General features: G+C 48.2%; 1 protein-coding gene across 10 annotated transcripts in view; it reads right to left on the reverse strand.

Annotated features, from left to right (window-relative positions):
• EHMT1 (euchromatic histone lysine methyltransferase 1) overlaps positions 1-18,038 on the reverse strand; it is a 151,929-nt gene extending 133,891 nt beyond the window's left edge. For 2 of the 10 annotated variants that reach the window (XM_082469404.1, XM_082469399.1), the window contains exon 1: positions 17,924-18,038. In XM_082469404.1, the coding sequence (XP_082325530.1) occupies positions 17,924-17,986 (63 nt within the window). In that variant the 5' untranslated portion in view covers positions 17,987-18,038. Of the gene's footprint in view, positions 1-7,515; positions 7,536-16,674; positions 16,799-17,923 lie in introns of those variants that run through there. The other 8 variants (XM_082469403.1, XM_082469398.1, XM_082469402.1 and 5 more) reach the window with 7 other exon arrangements.
• Positions 18,039-21,176: the final 3,138 nt, after the last annotated feature.

Here is a 21,176-nt window from a genome sequence, read left to right on the forward strand (position 1 = left end):
CCAGAATACATAAAATCTCTTACAACTCAATAATAAAAAGACAACCAAATTAAAAGTGGACAAAGGATTTGAATAGACATTCCTCCAAAGAAGATACATGAATGGCTAATAAGCTCATAAGAAGATACTCAACATCACTAATCATCATCAATGCAAAATAAAACCACAATGAGATACCACATCACACTCACTAGGATGGCTACTACCAAAAAGACAGACAATAACGAGTGTGGGCAAGGATGCAGAAAAGCTGGAACTCTCACACACTGCTGGTAGGCGTAAAATAGTCACCTGCAGAAAAGTCTGATAATTACTCAATCAGTAGTTACCATATGACCCAACAATCCCAACACTAGATATACACCCAAGAGAAGTGAGCAGAGGTCCACCAGACAAAAACCTGCACTCAAATATTCACAGCAGCATTATTCATAATACCCAAAAAGTGGAATCAACCCAAAAGTCCATCTACCGAAGAACAGAAACAAAATGTGCTATATCCACACGACGAAATGTTATCTGGCCATAAAAAGGAATATGCTGACACATCCTGCAACATGGATGCCCCTTGAAAACATTACGTTACACGAAAGAAGATGATCACAAAAGGCATTTATTGTATGATTCCATTTATATGAAACATCCAAAATAGGCAAATCCATAAAGACAGTAAGTAGATCAGTGATTGCCAAAGGCTGGGGGGAGGGAAGAATAGGGAATGACTGCTTATGGGTATGGGGTTTCTCTTCAGGGTGATAGAAATGTTCTGGAATTAGACAGTGGTGATGGCTGCAAAACTCAGGGAAAAGTACTAAATAGTACACTCTATAAATGTGAAGTTTATGATATAAGAATTACATCTCAAGTTTAAAAAAAGTCATATGCTCCTAGACTGATACTGGCATTTGGCAATACTTATCAGTGTGAAGACATTTTCAGAGATACAGAAAACTGTATCAAAGATCAGCATCAACAGATGAACATTTCCAATAGATTTTGATGACAGCGAACCAACTCTAAACCCAAATTTAAGTAAAATATCATTCCAAAGCTTCCATTCTTCTGATTAGTAGATCTGTATTACCAAGAAGGGGGAGAAAAGCAGTCAACTATTATTATATTTTTACTTTTGTCAATAAAAAATTTTGAAATTATCCTTAATTTTGCTTCTTGGTGCGCAAAGCCTAAAATATTTACTATCTGACCTTTGCCACCTCTGGAACAAACGACGCCTGGAGCTGACCTGAGCATGTCTGTGCCTGTTTCAACGAATGGAACCACCATCCACTCTGTTGTTCAAGCGGAACCCAGCACCTGGCCCAGGCCTGGTCGCCAGGAACCACCTCAGCCCTGCCTCATCCGCCACATCACACTGGCCAGCACAGGGAAGGGGCATCACCCACCTCCTCCAGGACTGCCTCCTCCACTGCTGTTGCTCTACCATCCATCCCTTACACAGCAGCCAGCAAGACCTTCCTAACATGCACACTGACCACGCCACTCCCATCCCTAAAGCTCTCCCACTGCCCTCAGGATAAGGACAAGAATCCCAAGCTTGGCTTCTAACCGCTGGACCAGCTACCTCAGCTGGCTCCTTGCCCCACACTGCACTACACCCTAGGAGGATGATAAAAGAAACATCCACAAAGCACTTAAACAAGTGGTCTCAAAACATTAATACTCATAATTATTCACACTTCATAAGGCTTATTCACACACACCGTCTCATCTGACTCTCAAAATCATCAAGCAGGGCAGGCTAACCTTCCCTGTCGGGGCTGGGGTTGCGGTCGGCAGGACCCTCCTCCCCACCAGCAGCGGCTCTATGCTCTGCACCCCATCACAGAGACTCAGGCTTCGTCCTGGTGACTCAACTTCTCTGCATTTTCCAGAATTAGGGTAGAGGGTTGATTCTTCGCACTGACATCTATGATGTACCCTCTGTGATTTCTTCTTGACCTTAGAACGCCCCTCCACAGCACCTTCCCATGTGTGCCCGGGCAGAAGTGGCTCTAACACTCGTCAGCTATGAGGGAAAGTCACCGAACATCTAGAGAGCATGACAATGCCTGCCACAAACAGGCGATGCTGAAGTTATGTCACATACGGAAGACCCCCAGGAAGCCACACACCGTCACACGCAAGGATCAGCTGTGAGTGTCCATCCACCTGCTCTCAGCAATGGCAGACAGACTGGGCACCTGTGTTCTCGCACCGCTTCCTCCACGTTCTCCGCTGTTTCCGTCTCCTTCGCTGGCTTCCCCTGGGGCCTCGCAGCGTGATCTCGGGGGCCTGGGCTCCACGGCCCTCTTCAGCACCAGGTGCAGGCCCGGCGTCTCTTCTGGACTCCGCGGGCCCACCTTCGGCCTGTTCGACGATCACCTCTGGAAGTCTACCATCTCAAGAAAGGACTACTGCGTTCTCGAAGGTGCTCACTTCTTTCACGCCCCTGCCCTTTGCTCTTCCTTCAAACACACATTGACAGTCTGACCTATTCTTAGCACGCCAGCTGTTCCCACCCTCGCCCAAGCTCCACCGCTCACCAGCATCCTTCAATGCCTTCTGGCCGTGCCCCTCCGCCCCTCCACCCGAGTCCCTCCAGAGGCTGCCCACCCACCCGAAGTACAAGGCCTCACCGGGCCCGCCCTCCTCACTCCGTCTCTCCGTCCTCCATGTCCCCCCTCGGCCACAGTGCCCCAGCCCCCTCCAAAGAGCAGGTGACTCGCCTCCGGCCTGAGCCTCACCTGTAAGGCTGACTGAAGGCCTGCTTGATGGTAAACAAAAGAACCAGGTACAGGGCTCACAGCCCACCCGCCACAGGGAAGGGGAGCGCTCTGCGAGTGGAAGGGCCCTGCTGCCCTGCAAGTGCCAAGCTACCCATTCGTCGTCGCCGTTGGAGCTAACAGACGGCAGCGTTTCTTGCAAAGTGGTAATAATCCTGGATATGGTACAAGAGCACAGAAGAAAGAGCAAACACAAAAGCAATATTCCAGGAAAGAATACATGTGACAACCCACAAGGGCAATTTGTTGATTCCCTCAACACGTTCTGAAACAGTTCACACATGTTCCACAATATCAGGATCTAAAAGTTCTGATCCTGATCTTAAAATCCATGCCTAAAAGTTCTGGGACTTCCCTGGTGGTCCAGCGGTTAAGACTCTGCGCTCCCAATGCAGGGGGCCCGGGTTCGATCCCCGGTCAAGGAACTAGATCCCACATGCATGCCGCAACTAAGACCCGGCACAGCCAAATAAATAAATAAATAAAAAATTTAAAAAGTTCTACTTCCATTGTAGCACCCAAAAGAGTTTGCACTCATTGACTAATTGCTCGTAAATTAAAACAAATCAAAACAAGGCAATCTTTAAAACAAACTGAAGCAGTCAAGGCCTACCAAATGAAGTTTCTGTCACTTGTGAACAGTCTTATCACAATACTGCCACAGAGTATTTCATTTTCACACACCAGACAGGCAATAGTCCATGGCTACAAATTCCATCCTAAGACACAAGGCCGGGTAGATGGACTGGGTCCCAATGCCCAGCCAGCCTACATCCATCCTCCCTTCTGCTGACCAGCCCTTGAAGCGTCGGTGGTGGACAGAGTAGGCCCCGCCTTCCTCTGGGCAGCGGGAGAGAGCAGGTGAGCTCTTCCCTCACTCCTGTGTCCCGCTGGGTCCCCAGCACCAGAGCACAGGGACGGCCTGGGTGGGCCCACCAGCCTCCACCACACTTCCAGGGAAGGGGAGCCCCTCCCACCACTGACTGGAGGCAGCCTCAGTCCTGGTCCTCAAGGACCTCAGACACCCTGGTTCTCTGCCCAGCAAACATATGAATTCTTTCAGGTCCTGCCCAAACGGCACCTCCCAGCAAAGTCCTCGTTCACCCCAGCATCCAGCACCTCTGGACAGCAGGATGATGCACACGATCCCTGCTGCTGACCCTTCCGGAACACCCGCCGGGCCGCTCCACCCTGGGGTGCCGGTGCGCACAGGTAGTGCCACAGAGATCTGAACCAGGAAGGGGAGGCCGCCCCAAATCTCAGTTCAACATGCTGAGTGTTGACTGACAAAACCCAAAGCAAGGGCCGCACACCTGGGGGAGAGAAGTCTGAACCTGAGACCAGGGAGGAGTCGGTCTATATGGCGGCACAAACAGAACAGGAGGGCAGAGTGGCCACGAGGGTGGCATTATCCTCACAAAGGACTTTCCGACCAGGTCTCTGCACACACCCCAGGGGCACTGCCGTCCTAGCTCCCCATACACGGACAGTGAAGGCCGAGCACCCGAGGCAGTGCGACAGTGTCTCTACAGTCACAGCGGCGTCCGTCGCCAGGCTGGGGTCCTTGAGAGCGAGACCCGGGCCATCTTCCTACAGCAGGCGCTCAGCAGAAGCTTCTCTGCCTCAGAAGGGAGGAGGGAGAGGGGACAGAGGCAGGAAGGAGCCTGGAGCCCACCCGTTTCCTTTACATATACAAATTTTATAGAGCAAAGTTATATGACCTGAAACAACAGAAACTAGAAACATAAAGGGTAAGGATGAAGGATAAACCTGTATCTCGACCACAAGACGTACCAGGCACTGCTTTGCACAATGATCAAGTAGTTCACAGCAGACAAGCCAAAACACGGAGACAGAAACTCGACGAGAGAAAAGACAAAGAAGGAGTAGGAGTTACACGCTCCCCGCAGAGCTGCCTCCAATGTCCCAGGACCACGTTGTGCAAGGGAAACCCAGTGAAGCCCAGCACCTGCGGGCGACCTGCCTGTCCCACACGCTGGGTGGCACGCATGCACACACAGGACGGATTGTGCCTCCCCGTTTCGTCCCGGTTTGCAGCTAAGACAGTTTATGGGTAGGAAACCTGAATTTACATGCTTCTCCGACCTTCAAAGAGGTTTTACTGTTTTGCTATCCTTTGGTCTGAACTTCACACTGCCTGGCTAAAAGCACAGGCAGAACACCACATCACCTCCTTTTCCTCCTCTGTGAAATGGAGAAAGTGGGACGGTAACCCTATCTGATAGGGTGGTTGTTGGGATTAAGTGAAAAACCCCACATAAGTCACTTAGTAGAATACTTACCTCGTAATACACACTAGAAAAAAATCACGACATTATCGTGATTATTGACCTGCTGGGTCCCAACAAGAGCCTTTTTAAAAAGGTAAAAGTGCATCCACGTGAATAAATGGACCCTTGCAGGGGCCAATGGCAGGATCCACCCGACCAGACAGGACTCATTTCCAGAAAACAGCAACTCCATTCACTGACGGCACTTGAGACGGGCTCCCAAGCTACCCCCCATTCAGCGTGTCCCCCCAGCAAAAGTCCACTGCTGAAAATTCCAACACCCCAGCCCCACACTTCAAACTGTCTCACAACAAAGCACCCCGGCTGCATCAGCAGGGGTTCCGCCAGTGCTGCACACTCTGCCTCCTCACCCCAGCCCTACCTGCCCGGCCAGCCCCCGTCCTGGAGGCGCCCCAATGCCAGATGTGCTTCTCCCATGGCTCCCTCTCTGCCAGTGCGTCCTTCAACCCAAACACTGTGCCATGCACATCGCAGGATACCAAACGACGTGTGTGGAAGAAAAGACTGGAGGAGGAGGAGGAGGGCACGATCATCTAAATACCTGCTCTGAGCCAGGCACCTGGAGTGTGTTGTCACCACGAGCCCACGCGACAGGGAGAGGACTACAGGGACCTGCAAGATGTGCCAAAGGTCAAGGTGAGGCTGGCAGGTGAATGCTGACTGTCTGGCAAACAGTCTACAGTCTCAACACGACACCTGGTCTCACTTCTACAGCGAACAACCACGACGACGTCCAGGTGTGGGCTGTGAGACACACCATCCACCTTCCCCTTCCCCTCTGTATCCCATTACATGGGCAGGGAAAACAGCCTGCACAGGGGGACTGAACACACAGCTTCAACCCTAAAGAAAACGTCACCGGACTTCAACTATTTAGTGACCTTCTACCTGTTATCAAGGCTGACAGCAGGGACTTCCCTGGTGGTCCAGTGGGTAAGACTCCGCCTTCTAATGCAGGGAGTACAGGTTTGATCCCTGGTTGGGGAACTAGATCCTGCATGCCGCAACTATGAGTCCACATGCGCAACTAAGGAGTCCACATGCTGCAACTAAGACGCAACGCAGCCTAAATAGATAAGAATATTCCTTGTTTAAAAAAAAATGCTGACAACAGAAGATAGTAAGGACTTACTACAGAAAAAGTCTATTCTAGAGCCTCACATCTGTGGTTTTTTCTCATTTATGGGAAAAGCAACACGGACGTACAGTGGGTAAAGAGTGGTCTTTTTAATAAATGGTGCTGGTTCAAGGACACACCCATATGAAAGAAAATGAATCCTGCTCCCTACACCTCATGCTTTACACACAAAAAACGATCCCAGAAACTGCAAACTAAACCCAAAGGAAGCAGAAGAAATAATATAGAGTGGAAATTTAAAAATAGAGAACAGAAAACTGGGAATTCCCTGGCGGTCCAGTGGTTAGGACTCTGCGCTTCCACTACACGGGGCACAGGTTCAGTCCCTGGTCGGGGAACTAAGATCCCATATGCTGTGCAGCACGGCAGCTCCTCCCCCCCCCACCTAAAAAAAGAAAGAATAAAGAAAAACAGAAACTGTCAACAAAACCAAAAGTTGATTCTTTGAAGAGATAACAAAATTGACAAAACTCTAGCTAAACTGACTAAGGAAAAAAAAAAAAAGACATTGAAAGAAGGTAAAGCAGACCTAAACAGATGGAAAAACACCCTGTGTTCATGGACTGTTAGACTAAATATAATTATGACAATAGTGCTCCCCAAAGTGAATCACAAAATCAAGGCAATCCCTAACAAAATCCTAGAAGGCTTTCTGCAGCTATGGACAAGCTAATCCTAAAATTCATATGGAATTGCAAGGGACCCAGAAGAGCAAGAACAAAGTTGGTAAACCCATACTTCGCAAGCTACAGTATTCAAGATCATGTGGTACTGATATAAGGACAGACATATAAACCAATGTACTAGAACTAAGAGTCCAGAAACGAGTCCTGACATTTATGGTCAATTGATTTACAACAGAGGTGTCCAGACAAGCCAGTGGGGGAAAGAACAGCCTTTCAACCAGTGGTTCTAGGACAACTAGATCTCCACTTGCAAAGAATAAAGTTGGACCCCCTACCTCACACCATACAAAAATTTAAGTCAAAATGGATCACAGCCCAAAATATAAGAGTTAAAACTATAAAACTCAGAGGAAAACACAGTGGTAACTTCCTAACAATGGATTTGGCAATGGACTGTTAGATATGACACCAAAAACACAAAGAAGAAAATAGATAAACTGTACTTCATCAAAATTAAAAACATTTGGCGCTTCAAAGAACACTATCAAGAAAGTGAAAGGACAACCTACAGAATGGGAAAAAATATTTCCTAATCATATATCGATAAGGGATTTGTATCTACAATCTTCAATATACAAAAAATGTTTACAACTTACCACCGAAACAATCCAACTGAAATGGGCAAAGGATTTCTATAGACATTTCTGTAAAGAAGATACACAAATGGCCAATAAGCACATAAAAAATGCTCAACATCATTAGTCATTAGGGGAAATCCAAATCAAAAGCACAATGAGATACCACACCACATCCAACAGAATGGCTATAATCTAAAAGACAGTTAATAACAAGTGTTGGCAAGAATGTGGAGAAACTGGAATCCTCATACACTGCTGATAGGAATGTAAAATGCTAAAGCTGCTATGGAAAACAGTTTGGCAGTTCCTTACCACAGAGTTAACACATGCCCAGCAAATCTACTCCTAGGTACACACCCAAGAGAAATGAAAACGTATGTGTATACAAACACTGTTGATGAATGTTCATAGCAGTATTAGTCACCATAGCCAAAAAAAGGAAGCAACTGATAAATGTATAAATAAAACACAGTATACTCATACAATGGAATATCATTCATCCACATAAAGGAATAAAATACCCCCCCAGCAGGAAAAAAAAAAAAAAGTTTATGCAGGCATACCCCAAAAGTGTCTAAACAAAATAATCAAAAAGCATACTGGTGCTTAACATCAACAGTCATCAGGAAAATGCAAATTAAACCGCAATAAGACACACTACACACCTACCAGAATGGCTAAAAAGAAAAAGACAAACCAGTATCAAGTGTTAGCAAGGATTTAGAGCAACTGGCGCTTCCTTACACTTGTACTTTGGTACAACCACCTTGGATACGTATGCACATTCCTTGACTCAACACCCCCACTCCTAGGCATACACCCACAGAAACATGCACCTATGTTCACCAAAAGACACATATAAGAATGTTCACATCACCTTATCTGAATACCCCAAAACTTGAAACAACTCAAACGTCCATGCATAGTACAATTAATAATGAAACTGTGCTATATCCAGACAATGGAATATTATACAGTAATGAGAATGAACAAACTACCACAGTACACAGCAACGTAGATGAATCCTAGAGACAAAATGTTGATCAAAAGAAGGCAAACATGAGTACACACTGCATGATGTCCTTTATACAAAGTTCAGAATCAGGCAAAATGAATCAAGGTAACAGAAGTCAGGATAGCAGTGACCTTTGGGCAAGTACACGGCAACTGCAAGGAGCCCAGGGGGGCTTCTGTGGTTCTGGTAATGTTCCCTGCTTGATCTAGGGTCTAGAGACATATATGACACTAGACACATAATGTGTGCATGTTTCTGTATGTGTGTCATATATTAATACAATTTCCAAAAAAATAGTCTTCATGCTTTGGTTACATGACTTATTGCTATTGAATCTGGTAAAGATATGGTGACAGATACTACAGAACCATAAAGACAGATTCGAGCAGACCATTTCTACAAGAGAAGGAAACAGAAGGGCAGACTGAGCCAGAGGTAGGGGAACTCCTGATCATTCACTGGCCCATATGACAACTGGCATTGTGTTTCACCCTAGTGTTCAAGGAGTTCACAGAACACAGGCAAACAGCAAGGATGAGGAAGTAACCAAGACTCTCTAAGCCTAAATGCCAGCCTTGGAATCTGATGGAGAGGAGAGGACCTAGACTCCAAGGAGAGAAATCATCTTAACAACCAGCTTAGCAAACAATTTTCAAACTACACAGGACAGAGAGCTCTCTGGCCTTTCTTAGGCTAGCACTTATTAGGAGGCTACTACTGGGTGTCAGTCCCTCTATCAACAGTATCAAGAATCTATACCTCCTGCCCATATGAACTGTACTTCATGTCACTAAACAGTTCTTCTTTGTATAAGTATTCCAGCTAACGAATAAAGACTTCCATTTTGCAACCCCTAATGAGTTAACGATTCTGAGCAATGAATATCGATGACTGTTAATATCACAAAGCAAGATTTACAGTGCCTGATAAAAAACTTAATACCAGTTATGACATATTCTTGCTAAAATTTTTTAAAAGACAAACCTATTATACATCTGATGGAGCCCCCAGCCCAGAGCTAATGGAAAGATAATGTGAGCCACGTACGTAATTTTTAATTTTCTAGTAACCACATTTAAAAAAGGAATTAGACGGACTTTCCTGGTGGTCCAGTGGTTAAGACTCCGCCTTCTAATGCAGGGGGCACGCGTGTGGTCCCTACTTGGGAAACTATGATCCCACATGCCATGCCGTGTTGCAGAAAAAAAAAAAGAAAAATTAGAAACACAAATTACTTTTAATAAATGTTATTTAACCTAATACATCCAAAATATATATTTCAACATGCAAACAATATTTTTTAAAGTATTAACATGATACTTCACATTCTCTCTTTCACACTAAGTCTTGCAAATTCTGCATGTATTCTGCACTTACAGCACATCTCAATTCACACTAACCACATCTGGACTGCTGAAGAGCCACATGTAGGAGTGGATATCATACTGGAAAGCAGCAGCTCTAGATCTTAAATAAAAATGGCAGGGAGTAGAGGACAAAGGAACATGTTAAACAACATGGTAAGAATGTCATCAGCGAAATCAAGGTTATGGGAAACTTTGGGACACATAAACCATTATCTTCAAAACTTAATTACGGGGACTTCCCTAGTGGCTCAGTGGTTAAGAATCCACCTGCCAATGCAGGGGACACAGGTTCGAGCCCTGGTCCGGGATCCCACATGCCGCGGAGCAACCGAGCCCTCGCACCACAACTACTGAGCCTGTGCTCTAGAGCCTGCAAGCCACAACTACTGAAGCCCACGCACCTAGAGCCCGTGCTCCGCAACAAGAGAAGCCACAGCAATGAGAAGCCCGCGCACCGCAAGGAAGAGTAGCCCCCGCTCGCCGCAACTAGAGAAAGCCTGCGCACAGCAACGAAGATCAAACGCAGCCAAAAAAATTAATTAATTTTAAAAACTTAATTGCAGGACTTCCCTGGTGGTCCAGTGCGTAAGACTCAGCACTCCCAATGCAGGGGGCCCAGGTTCGATCCCTGGCCGGGGAACTAGATCCTGTATGCCTCAACTAAAAAGTCCACATGCCACAACGAAGATCCCTCGTGCCACAACTAAGACCTGGTGCAGCCAAATAAATAAATTTTTTTTTTTAAAAACTTAATTGCAAGAGAAAAATAAAGACATGGAAATCGATATACTGAGAATTAAGAGATACCTATCAAGGGCAATGAATAGACCATATTTTGAAATGAAATGAAAAATCTGAACAGTGACTGAATATTTATTGACTGAAATATCTATATTAACTGAAATACAGATAAAATATATCTAAGAACTGCTTCAAAATATTTGAGGATGGATTGGGGAGTGGCCATGAGGAGACAACTGTTGATGTCGGGGGACAGGAACATGGGGCTCATTCTACCACCATATCTACTTCTGAGTAGGTATGAAAAAGTTCCCCAATAAAAATTCTGAAATATCTACATATGCATTTGTCTGTATACGCTCAATAATTATAATACTGGTAGCCTGCCAAGAGAAGAACTGAGTGGTTAGAGGACAAAGAGATAGATGTTTCACTTTATAATTTTATACTTTTTCAATTTTGAACCATGTAACTAACTCATCTACTCAAGATAAATTTAAACACATATGCCTTGACTCAGTCCACCACAGGGCCCAAGCCTACTCAGCGGTCTCCCTGCTTCCATCGTCTTTTTAAAATGTGAATCCCTAAAATAATCCCTCGCTGACTGTCTATACTGCTCAGGAGACCATCAACTTGTTACCACAGCGACAAGGCCCTCAATGACCCGACCCCACCTGTCCAGCTTCAGCTCGTGCCCCTTCTGACCCATAATTCCACCGCGTACCAAAGGCTTCAGTGTCACAACCCATAACCGAGGAAGCTGGGACACCTATAAAACAAACACCACGTGGCTACTGAAAATGTTAGAAGACACAGAAGCACGTGAGATGATCCGTGAAAGAAGAGTGCAGACAGCACGCACTCACTGATTACAGCCGATTTTAGGTACGAACGTGCACACTCAGACAGATCAGAAACAAACAGATGACAAATATTTGGTATTCTTAGATTTCTAGGTTTCAATTTTCTACATTTTCTAAAATGCCTGATTTCTTTTTGAAATGTACTACTGTACCTTGCACTTCCATTTCACGTCTTATCTCCTTTAGGACCCAGACTAACTTACTTTCCTCAAGCGGCCTTTCCCAACACAAGTCTGCCTGCAGCAATTAGCGCAACAGCACGGGCCTTTTCTTGTTTACTTTGAACTGATTCCATCTCAATTCCCGCTTGGTAATATTTGCTCTATCACACTCTTTAACTTTTGTGAAATCAGAGACCAATCTCATAAACTTGCATATCCTCTTATACAGTATCTAGAATAGCACCTCATAAAGAGAAGGGGCTCAACAGTGCTTAGAGACCACTTGGAAAGAGCATTTTAAATATACTCTGATCAGAACTTATAAACCTATTAAAAGTGGGATGCAGAAAGCAGTCCAAAAACTTTTCCAAAGTAAAACATCAACTGACAGTGATGTTACAGGGAAAGTGACTTCTGACTTCTTATCTAGGAAGACACCACTTCAAAGGAAATGCCACCTTTGAAGAGTTAAAGGAACCACTTCAGGGACTTCCCTGGTGGTCCAATGGTTAAGACTCCGCGCTCCCGATGCAGGGGGCCCGGGTTCGATCCCTAGTCGGGGAACTAGATCCCGCATGCCGCAACTACAAGAGCCCACATGCCGCAACGCAGATCCCACGTGCTACAACTGAGACCCGGCGCAGCCAAATAAATAAATAAATATTTAAAAAAAAAAAAAAAAAAGAACCACTTCATCTTTTGTGTTTTAAAATCCAAAACCTCTGAAGACTTTTTTGTTTTTGTTTTGTTTTAATAAATGAAAATACTAGAAGTTAAATAAAAGTGGGACAGTAAGTGGGAGAACTTCTCAACTCTGGAACTCATGCCCTTTGTACCACCCTGCGGTAGGCCAAAATAACTGGGCTCCAATCACCATTCCCTATGTGATTTGCTGAGCAAGCAATGTAAACTGAAACCAAACTGCCCACCTACCGTAAGATAATGGCACCCATCAAACATGCTAAGTCCCATGAAATAGCAAATAACATAAAGTTCCTAAAGGGAAGAGCCCAAAATACGGTTCCCATAAGCTAAATTATTTTCAAAGACAAACTCAGTAAAATGTGGTCAAACACACAAAACCGTTTTGTGATATGGCAGTAAGCGGGGGCTCTGGCCCCCATTGCGGCATGGACCACGTGTGGGATCTCCAACAACTAAGCTACCCACAGATGTCCTTTTGGGCATCAGGGCTGAGGTACGTTTATTGCCCTTGCTAACCTCTGTTATGACTCCAGAACCTTCCCTGGTTATGATCCAGAACCACATACTACATAGTAAGATCTGAGATGGGCAGCCCTTTCCACAGGATAGCTGTGCTTTTAGTGTGGGTGAAAATCTGCTTCTCAAGATTTATAGCAAATGCTTCTGATTTCTGGATGCAGAACAGACTTTCCACTCCCTTCTGTTATCAAAAGATCAACAAAAGACAAGAACAGGAAAGAGAAACATGCACTCCACCTAGGAAACATTTCAAACCCCTACACGAAACATGAATAGGAAGACGGAGGCTGGAGGAAACCTCGATCACTCCACAGAGCAGAGGAAGGGGAAACCTAACAAGGTAGTCACTGCTGAGGAGCAGGCTGACTGGCCCCACAGAACCACGGAAAGTCTCTAAAGCCGGAGGTGATGCCTGAAGCTGAAAAGGGATGTGGTGTAAAACTCCAAGTAAGGAATGTTGGACTCTCAACTCCCCGGGCCCCTCCTGCACACTCAGACAAGCACTCTTCTATAGCCACAAGCCACCAGAATGTACCACACTTGGGGAGAGCAGCACAAAGAAAGACAGGAGTAGGCACCTCACTGAAAGCAAGAGAATTAGGCAAAGGCTACCCAGTGAACCCTAGGAAGGCCCTCCCCTTCCCCCTGCCCTTTAACCTAGCTCCAACATCCATCCCAAAAGGCAGAGACTGAAGGCTCCCTTTCCAAGGAAACCGAACCAGAGGACAGTAACATTTGGAGGAGAGCCACTAAAAAAAAAAAAACATTAGTCATGACCCTCCAGTGAAAGTAACAAGTAAACAAGCCCCCCAATACACTCAGCTTCCCATTTTTAGTACTTTATTCATAAAGATGAATAAACAGCCAAGGATCACCAGACATTGGAAGAAGGGTTTCCAGCAAGAATGAAAGAGACCAAAAGATACAACAGCAAAGAGGAATGCACAGGAAACAGAAAAAGTGCAGGAAACAAAATTTAATTTTATTTTTTTAATTTTTTAAAAAATTAACTGTAATTTTAAAAATTTAACTGAAATTAAGAGATAAGCAAAGATACTGTATACATAAAACAATAACAGCAGGCATTTAAAAAGGAACAAAGAACAGTAAAGAACATGAAAATATGAAAGAAGTTAAAAATTCAGTAACAAATTGGAAAATTGTCAAACACACTCCCAAAAAGTAGAACAAAAAGATCAAGACATGACGAGGAGAAAAGATGTTTAAAAATTAGAATATTAAGGACAGGAAGTCCAACATTCAAATAAAGGAATTGGGGGGCTTCCCTGGTGGCTCAGTGGTTAAGAATCCGCCTGCCAATGCAGGGGACACGGGTTCAAGCCCTGGTCCAGGAAGATCCCACATACTGCGGAGCAACTATGCCCGTGCGCCACAACTACTGAGCCTGAGCTCTAGAGCCCGCGAGCCACAACTACTGGGCCCACGTGCCACAACTACTGAAGCCCGTGCGCCTAGAGCCTGTGCTCTGCAACAAGAGAAGCCACCCCAATGAGAAGCCCACGCACGGCAACGAAGAGCAGCCCCCGCTCACCTCAATTAGAGAAAGCCCGCGCACAGCAATGAAGACCCAATGCAGCCAAAAAATAAATAAATAAAATAAATTTATAAAAAAAAACAAACAAATAAAGGAATTGGAAAAAGAGAACACAGAGAAAATAGTAGAGAACAAACTATCTCAAATACATAATACAAGAACTCCCTATAAATAAAAGGACATCAATCCCCAGATTTCAGGGCTTAGTACCATGTATGATAAATGAAAAAAGGCTACAGCTAAGGCCTATCATGAAAATTAGGAAAATCAAGGATGCAAGGATCCTAAAAGTTTGATGTGGGAATAATGCTTACTAAGGATTAAGAATCAAACTGGGGAATTCCCTGGCGGTCCAGTGGTTAGGACTCCGCATTCTCACTGCCGAGGGCCCGGGTTCAATTCCTGGCTGGGGAACTAAAATCCCACAAGCCGCGCGGTGTGGCCAAAAAAAAACAATCAAACTGGACTTCAACAGCAACAACAAAAACTAGAAGATACTGGATCAATAACTTCAAAATTACTTGCAACCTGGAATGCCAAGTCCAGCCAAACTTATTCTTTAAGTGCAGTGGTAAAATCAAAACATTTTCAGACATGCAAGTTCCAAAAGTCTGCCTCCCAACAAACTACTGGGAAGCTACTGGAGACTGAGTTCCACCACCATGAGTGAGTGAACACACACACAGAGGGGAGCATTAGAGGCAGGGAAGGGGCCAGAATCTCCAGGATAGCAACGTGCACAGGCCCAGAAAACAAGCATCCCGTCTGGGCTGGGGTGCCTGAGGAGCACTGTGAAACCGGCTGGTGAGCTGACAGGGCTGAGTGGTAAAAACTTAAATTGAGAAACATTTTACAGAATGAAAGGTGCGGGAACATTATTCCGAGGTTCAAGGGGAATCAGGCCAATGAAAAATAAAGCAATTACTAACTCAAGGGAAGTAAAAAAGTCTGCCCAAGAAAAGAAATCCAATTGTGGTTTACCATCCAGCTCGGCACGGCACAAAAATGACCTGAACAGACTGACGAAGATTCTGATATAGATTTAACCACAACTGTGAGTTACCTAAATGAGAGACAGAGTATGAGAGAACTGAAATCGTCATCTACCATTAGTGGAAGCCAACAGATAACGCCTAAAATTGGTGAATGAAGGCATGACAACACAAGCGTGTTATTTAGAAACATGAGGCAAAGGCTAAGAGTGGCTGCTGCCTCTCTTGAAAAGCAGGAGAGGATGGCAGCTTCTTTACTGCCTTTTAGCACTATCTGACTTTCTAAACTCTGTGCATGTACGTGCATTATTTTAAGAAACACAAAACAAGGTTAAAGAAAGGGACACGTAGTAGCCACCCTGCTAGAAAAGCACAGAATTTGCCTGGGAAGGCCCTCCTGCTGAAAGGTAACATCTTGCTGGGTCAAAACCCTTAGGTGACCCTGAACATACATTCCCCAGGAGCCCCCACTTACTAATCCACAAAACAGGGGATGCATTTCATTACCTCAGCAGTTCTTTTCAGTGTGAAAAAGTGGTGACCTCTTTCTAGGTCAAGGAAAAGAAGAAAAGTAAATATACAGTCAGATAAATTTCAAGTGTCCACTTTCTGGTTTAATCATCTGGCAACTGGGAAACCCTGACCCAGGAACCATTTCGCCGATTTAGTGGCAACAGATGACGCCATGCCTACCCACTGTCCAGGAGGCCCCTCACCTAACGTACACCTCCATAATAAACACTTAGGATCACGAATCTAAGCCCAGAGTTTCCATGAGCTTAAAGTGACCGCCACAGACACAGCTCAACAGTCTCTGGAGGCAGACCACCTGCATCCATCTTCTCCACCACAAGCTCCGTAACCTGGGGCCACACTGTGCCTGTTTTCCTCCTGTGCAAGTGGGGATATACAGTACCCACCTCAAAAGATCACTGTCAGGCTTTAATGAGTGAATTCACGCAGCTAAGGCACGGCTGGACACAGGTAAGGGCTTAGTAAACAGAAGCTGTCATTGCTGTTGGCTCAGTCAAGCCCTCTATTCAAGGCTGCCTGTGGAATCAGAGACATCTGGGGCGATTTGTTCATCAATTATTAATTAAAAACCTACTATGTGCCAGACACCAAACAAGCGCTAATCCTGTAAATGGCTAGGCCAAGTCATTCAATCGCTTCCAAGTCTTGTTTCCCACATCTGCTAAATAAAAAATAACAGTACCTGCTGCACAGAGCAGAGAAAGCTAAAGGAGAGGACTTACCTAAAGGGCTTGCAGCGCCCAGGGCCCGGAAGTTGCTCAATAAACGATACCATAATCACTACACATCTTTTCTCCTACAAGTGACTTGGGGCTATCTAATTCACCTTTTCTGTTTTTCTGAGCCTAATACACTCCTTGAGTGTTGAAGGTGCTAATAAACAGTCCTTGCGTTGAATTTAGGAACTTTCCTGCACCTTCCCAGTTTACTTACATCCACACCCTCCAAAACTGCAAGGGAAAATTAAATGTTAAAAGATTGTGCATTACCTGCATAAAAATATACTACGTCTACACACTAGGTTATTGCAAAAGGGCCTTATCACACACCTTAGCTTTCTGATCTTTAGAAGTCCCCGCAGTTATTACACATGGAGTAATTTCACAGAAAAACTGCTAGATCATCACTTTTTTCCAAACTGGTCCCTCGTGTCAGCCCGGAGAGCGCACTGTTTCTGCACTTCCCCGGGGCACACCGCCTCCCGCCTGCTTCTCCCTTCTGCGGGAAGCTAGTGGCCCATCTCACAAGAGTTTGCTTTCTCTGCCGCTACAAGCAAGGGAAAAACTATCCTTGAGAACGAGCAAAGGGGAGGCCAGGAACATTAACAAAAGCATGGGAACTTTTTACATCCAAAGCCCGCGTGAGCGGTTTGCCTGGAAATCAACCGAAGTCGTGCATTCCTGCTCCTGACAGCCACCGGGGCTGGCAGCATTGTCCGGGGAGAAGCGCGCCGGCCCGGCCAACTTTTCCTTCAAGACCGAGCCATCCTCTTCGGAACAAAGTGAAAGGTCAGCGGGCGCAAGAGCGGCGCCGGGAGCGCACAACCTCGCCTCGCTCGCGCCGCCAACTTGGCCGGCTCGCCCCACTTTCCCTTTTGTCCTCCGCCCCTTCCGCGGGGCTCCCGGCCGCGGCCCGGGGGCGGGGGGCGCCGGCGGGGCGGGCGGGGCGGGCGGCGGCTCTCCTCGCCCGCGCCCCCGCCTCGCCCGCGCCTCACCCGCGCCCTCATCTCGCCCGCCAGCCCGCACAAAGCGCGCCCCGCGCAGCGCGGCCCGGACGCCCGGCCACCTCGGCCCGGCCTCGGCCTGAGGCGCGGCGGCGGCGGCGGCGGCGGCGGGGAGGCGCCGGCCAGCCCGCCCCCCGCCCGCTCGCGCCCCCGCCCGCGCGCCCGCCCCGCCCGGCCCGCCGGCCCGCGCCCGCCCCCGCCCCCACGCCCGCGCCCGTGCCCGCGCCCGCCGCCGGCCCGCTCCTCACCTCAGCATCGGCGGCGGCCATGGCCCGGGCCCGCAGCGTGGCCCCGCCCCTCCCGCGCGCCATCGCCCCGCCCGCGCCTCGCGGCCCAGGGCGGGGCGGGGCCGGTCGCGCGCGTCTGCGCCTGCGCCCGCCCCCGCGCCTGCGCGCTGCAGCCGGAGAGCGGCGTCCGCGGCGCGGGCCTGCCCCGGCCGGAACCGGAGCGCGACGGCCGGCCACGGGGGTGGCGCCGGGCGCAGCGGGCTTCCGGGGTCGGCGCGGCGCCGGACGTCGTCCTCCCGTAGTCCTCCAGTTTGCACTATATTCTCTCTCTCTGCGTAGGCACTGTAGCGGGCCGGCCGGGGTGGGGAAGGACCCCTGACCTCTAACCCCGGACACACATCGATTTCGTCTGCCTTCACAGAAGGCGGACTTGGACTTGCGTTCTAGGGCGGTGCCCGGGTGGGGCTTGTGCCCGGTTGGGAGGGGTGCCCCAGTTGCGGCTGCATCCGGTTAGGGAGAATGGCCCAGCTCGGGGGTGGGGGTGCTTCGGTTATGAGGTGTGCCTGGCGGGGTCCTGACTGAGAAAGCTGCCCTGAGGCGGGAGGGGGGATGTCCCTTTGGGGAGGGTTGCCTGCGTTGGCTGTGCTCCAGTTGGGGGAGGTGCCCCAGTTAGAGTGACTGCCCCAATGCTGGGGTGCTCGGCTGGAAGCATGTCCGGACTGTCGGGGAGGATGCCCTGATTAGGGAAGTTGCCCCGCTAAGAGGCTGTGCCCTGGCTGGGGACAGTGTCCTGGTTGGGAAGTGTGGGTCGGGTGGGGAATGTCCAAGGCGGAGGATTGTCCCTGTTGGGGCGGGGGGGGGGGGGGGGGGGGCGCTGCGCTCTGGTTAGGGAAGATGCCAGGCTTGCCGGGGGTGGGATGCTCCAGTTAGGAGGTGGCCCCAGTTGGGCAGCCTCTCGGGTCACCCCAACCTCCTGCAAGCCCCCCAGTTATGCACAGGGCGAGACCTTTCCTGCATATCAAGCAGCCTTCACTGAACAGCACCACGTAGACTGGCTTAGGCCACCCACTCCCCATAGCCAGACGTGTTTCTGCCATCCCTTGGCAGTTGAGAAAAGAAGCATAGACTGAAATTGGGGTTCTCTGGCCAGTCTTCACAACAGGAACTGGGGAGGCCCTGAGTCAAAAGGTAATCTGGGCCTCACTCCTGTGAGGGTTCAATCTCGTAGAACATGAGACTCCAGGAAAATTCCAGTAAGTGCACTGACGGTGCACTCAGCTGCAGAGGAGGCAGTGGACGATCCTAAGTACCAAGGAAGCCTTCCCAGGTTTGGGGGGACAGCCTGAGTCAGCTCCTGACAGGCCGGGAACCCCAAGCTCTGTCTGGAGCCTCAGTTCGGGAGGCTCAAGAGCGGTCTTCCTCCACAGCCTGCACAGCTCCACCAGCTTTCACCCGCACCTACTTCTCTGGCACCATCCTTTCTCTCTCAACTCCTGCCTTGGGCCCTAGTCTGCCCCTTCTCTGAAACACTTTTATCTCAGGTATCTGTGTGGCTCACTTCTTGACAATCCTTGGGTCTTAAATACCACCTCTTCAGGGAAATGTCCCCTTGCCCCTATTTAAAAACAATACTGCACCCCAAAACTTCCTTGCTTTCTTTTACTGCATAGCATCCCGTTGCCATATTGTCTGTCTGCCCCACTAGAATGTAAGTCCAAAAGGTAAGGGATTTTTGTTTTGTGTGCCCTAGTACCTAGAACAATGTTTGGCATGCAGGAGACAAAATATTTGTTGAAGGAATAGATGTTAAGATGTGAAAAAAAGTCCTTCATTAGGCAAAGACCGACTGTAAATGAATCTGTCAGAAGTAGGTGATGTTCCCATTCTGCACCATCAGCCCGACCCACCCTATGCTGGTATTATCGCCGACCAATGATGTTAGGTGCTCTTCTCGGCACATAACGTGTTACGTGTTGACTCAGTGACCATCAGGTCAGTCCTGGGAGGTGGACGTCGTTTTCATCCACATTCTGTAAGTAAGCAAACCAAAGCAGGGGAGTGCCTTCAAGGCCACACAACTGTCGGGAGGCAGAGATGGGATTTGAAACAGGCAGAGTCTCAACCATGAGGCTACAGCTTCTAGTAGATGTTTCACAGGTTATGGCATGCTTGTGGCATGCTTTGTGTTTTTGTCCAATATTCATCCTCTCCTTGTCCCACAAATGGTAAAGTTCTAGGGTACATGGCTGCCTGTACATTTCCGACTGTAAAGGGTGGCCAGTGGGACGTGTGCAAAAGTGATACAATTTACTTCTCAGCCTGTCCCCAAAAAAGTTGGAGGTTCAAGACCAGTAACCTGGGTGATGGTGAAAATTGCAACAGCCATCCTGGACCCAGGGGTGGAAACCTCGAATTGACTTGAGAATTACAGCTATGCCACCTCTGGACTGTTAAATGTACAAGAAATAAACTCCTATCATGTGGGACAGGGCGCTCAACCCGTCTCCTCATAGTCCTATGAGCTTATTATAGATTAAGGTAACTGACACACGTAGCCAGGGTCCACCCTTCACCATACGGCAGGGCTGGAATTTGAACCCGAAGTCTTATCTTAACGCCACCTCCAAGGTTTCCCAAAGCACGCCAGGATCCCGGCCCCGCAGGGCGTTTACGGGCCCTCTGGAACGTCTGCAGAATGCCTCTTCGGGAAACGCTGCTTTCCCGTACCCTTTTTATTTGCTCCCGGGTTCCTTGTGTCCTAGACAACAGTCCTTTGAATTGTAGACCTCGGGAGCGGCTTGTGTGTTCGCACTTGGGTGGGAATCAAGAAGCAGCATCCCTCAGAGCCAGACGTGGCAGTGGTGACGGCAGGGGCAGGAGACTTGAGGCCAAGGGTAAAGGACCTGGGGAAGCCGGCTCCCTCACCCCGACCGGATTTCGTCTGGCACACGAAGTCTAAACTGGCCTGGAGTGGTGGGTGCCAGACGGCTAGCCCAAGGTGTGTGCTAACAAAATGGAACAGCGGTGGTCTTCTCCCCGTCACAAGGCCACTTAAGTTGATGCTGAGGCTCCAGACACGCAAGCCCGCCTCCGAGGGCAAATCCTGAAGCAGAACCGGGAGGCCAAGCGCCTACCCCGGCCCTGGTTAACCGCCACGGGCGATTCCCAAAGCTGGTTCTGCTCCCTGCCCGGATCGCTCCCCCACCCACCTTCCGGCCCAAGACGCCCGGAAGGAGGAGGGACCCAGAGCGGAAGTGGGGGGGGGGGGAAACGA

Source organism: Balaenoptera physalus (genome assembly GCF_965194825.1).
Source record: "Balaenoptera physalus genome assembly, chromosome: 7".
NCBI classification, from domain to species: Eukaryota; Metazoa; Chordata; class Mammalia; order Artiodactyla; family Balaenopteridae; genus Balaenoptera; species Balaenoptera physalus.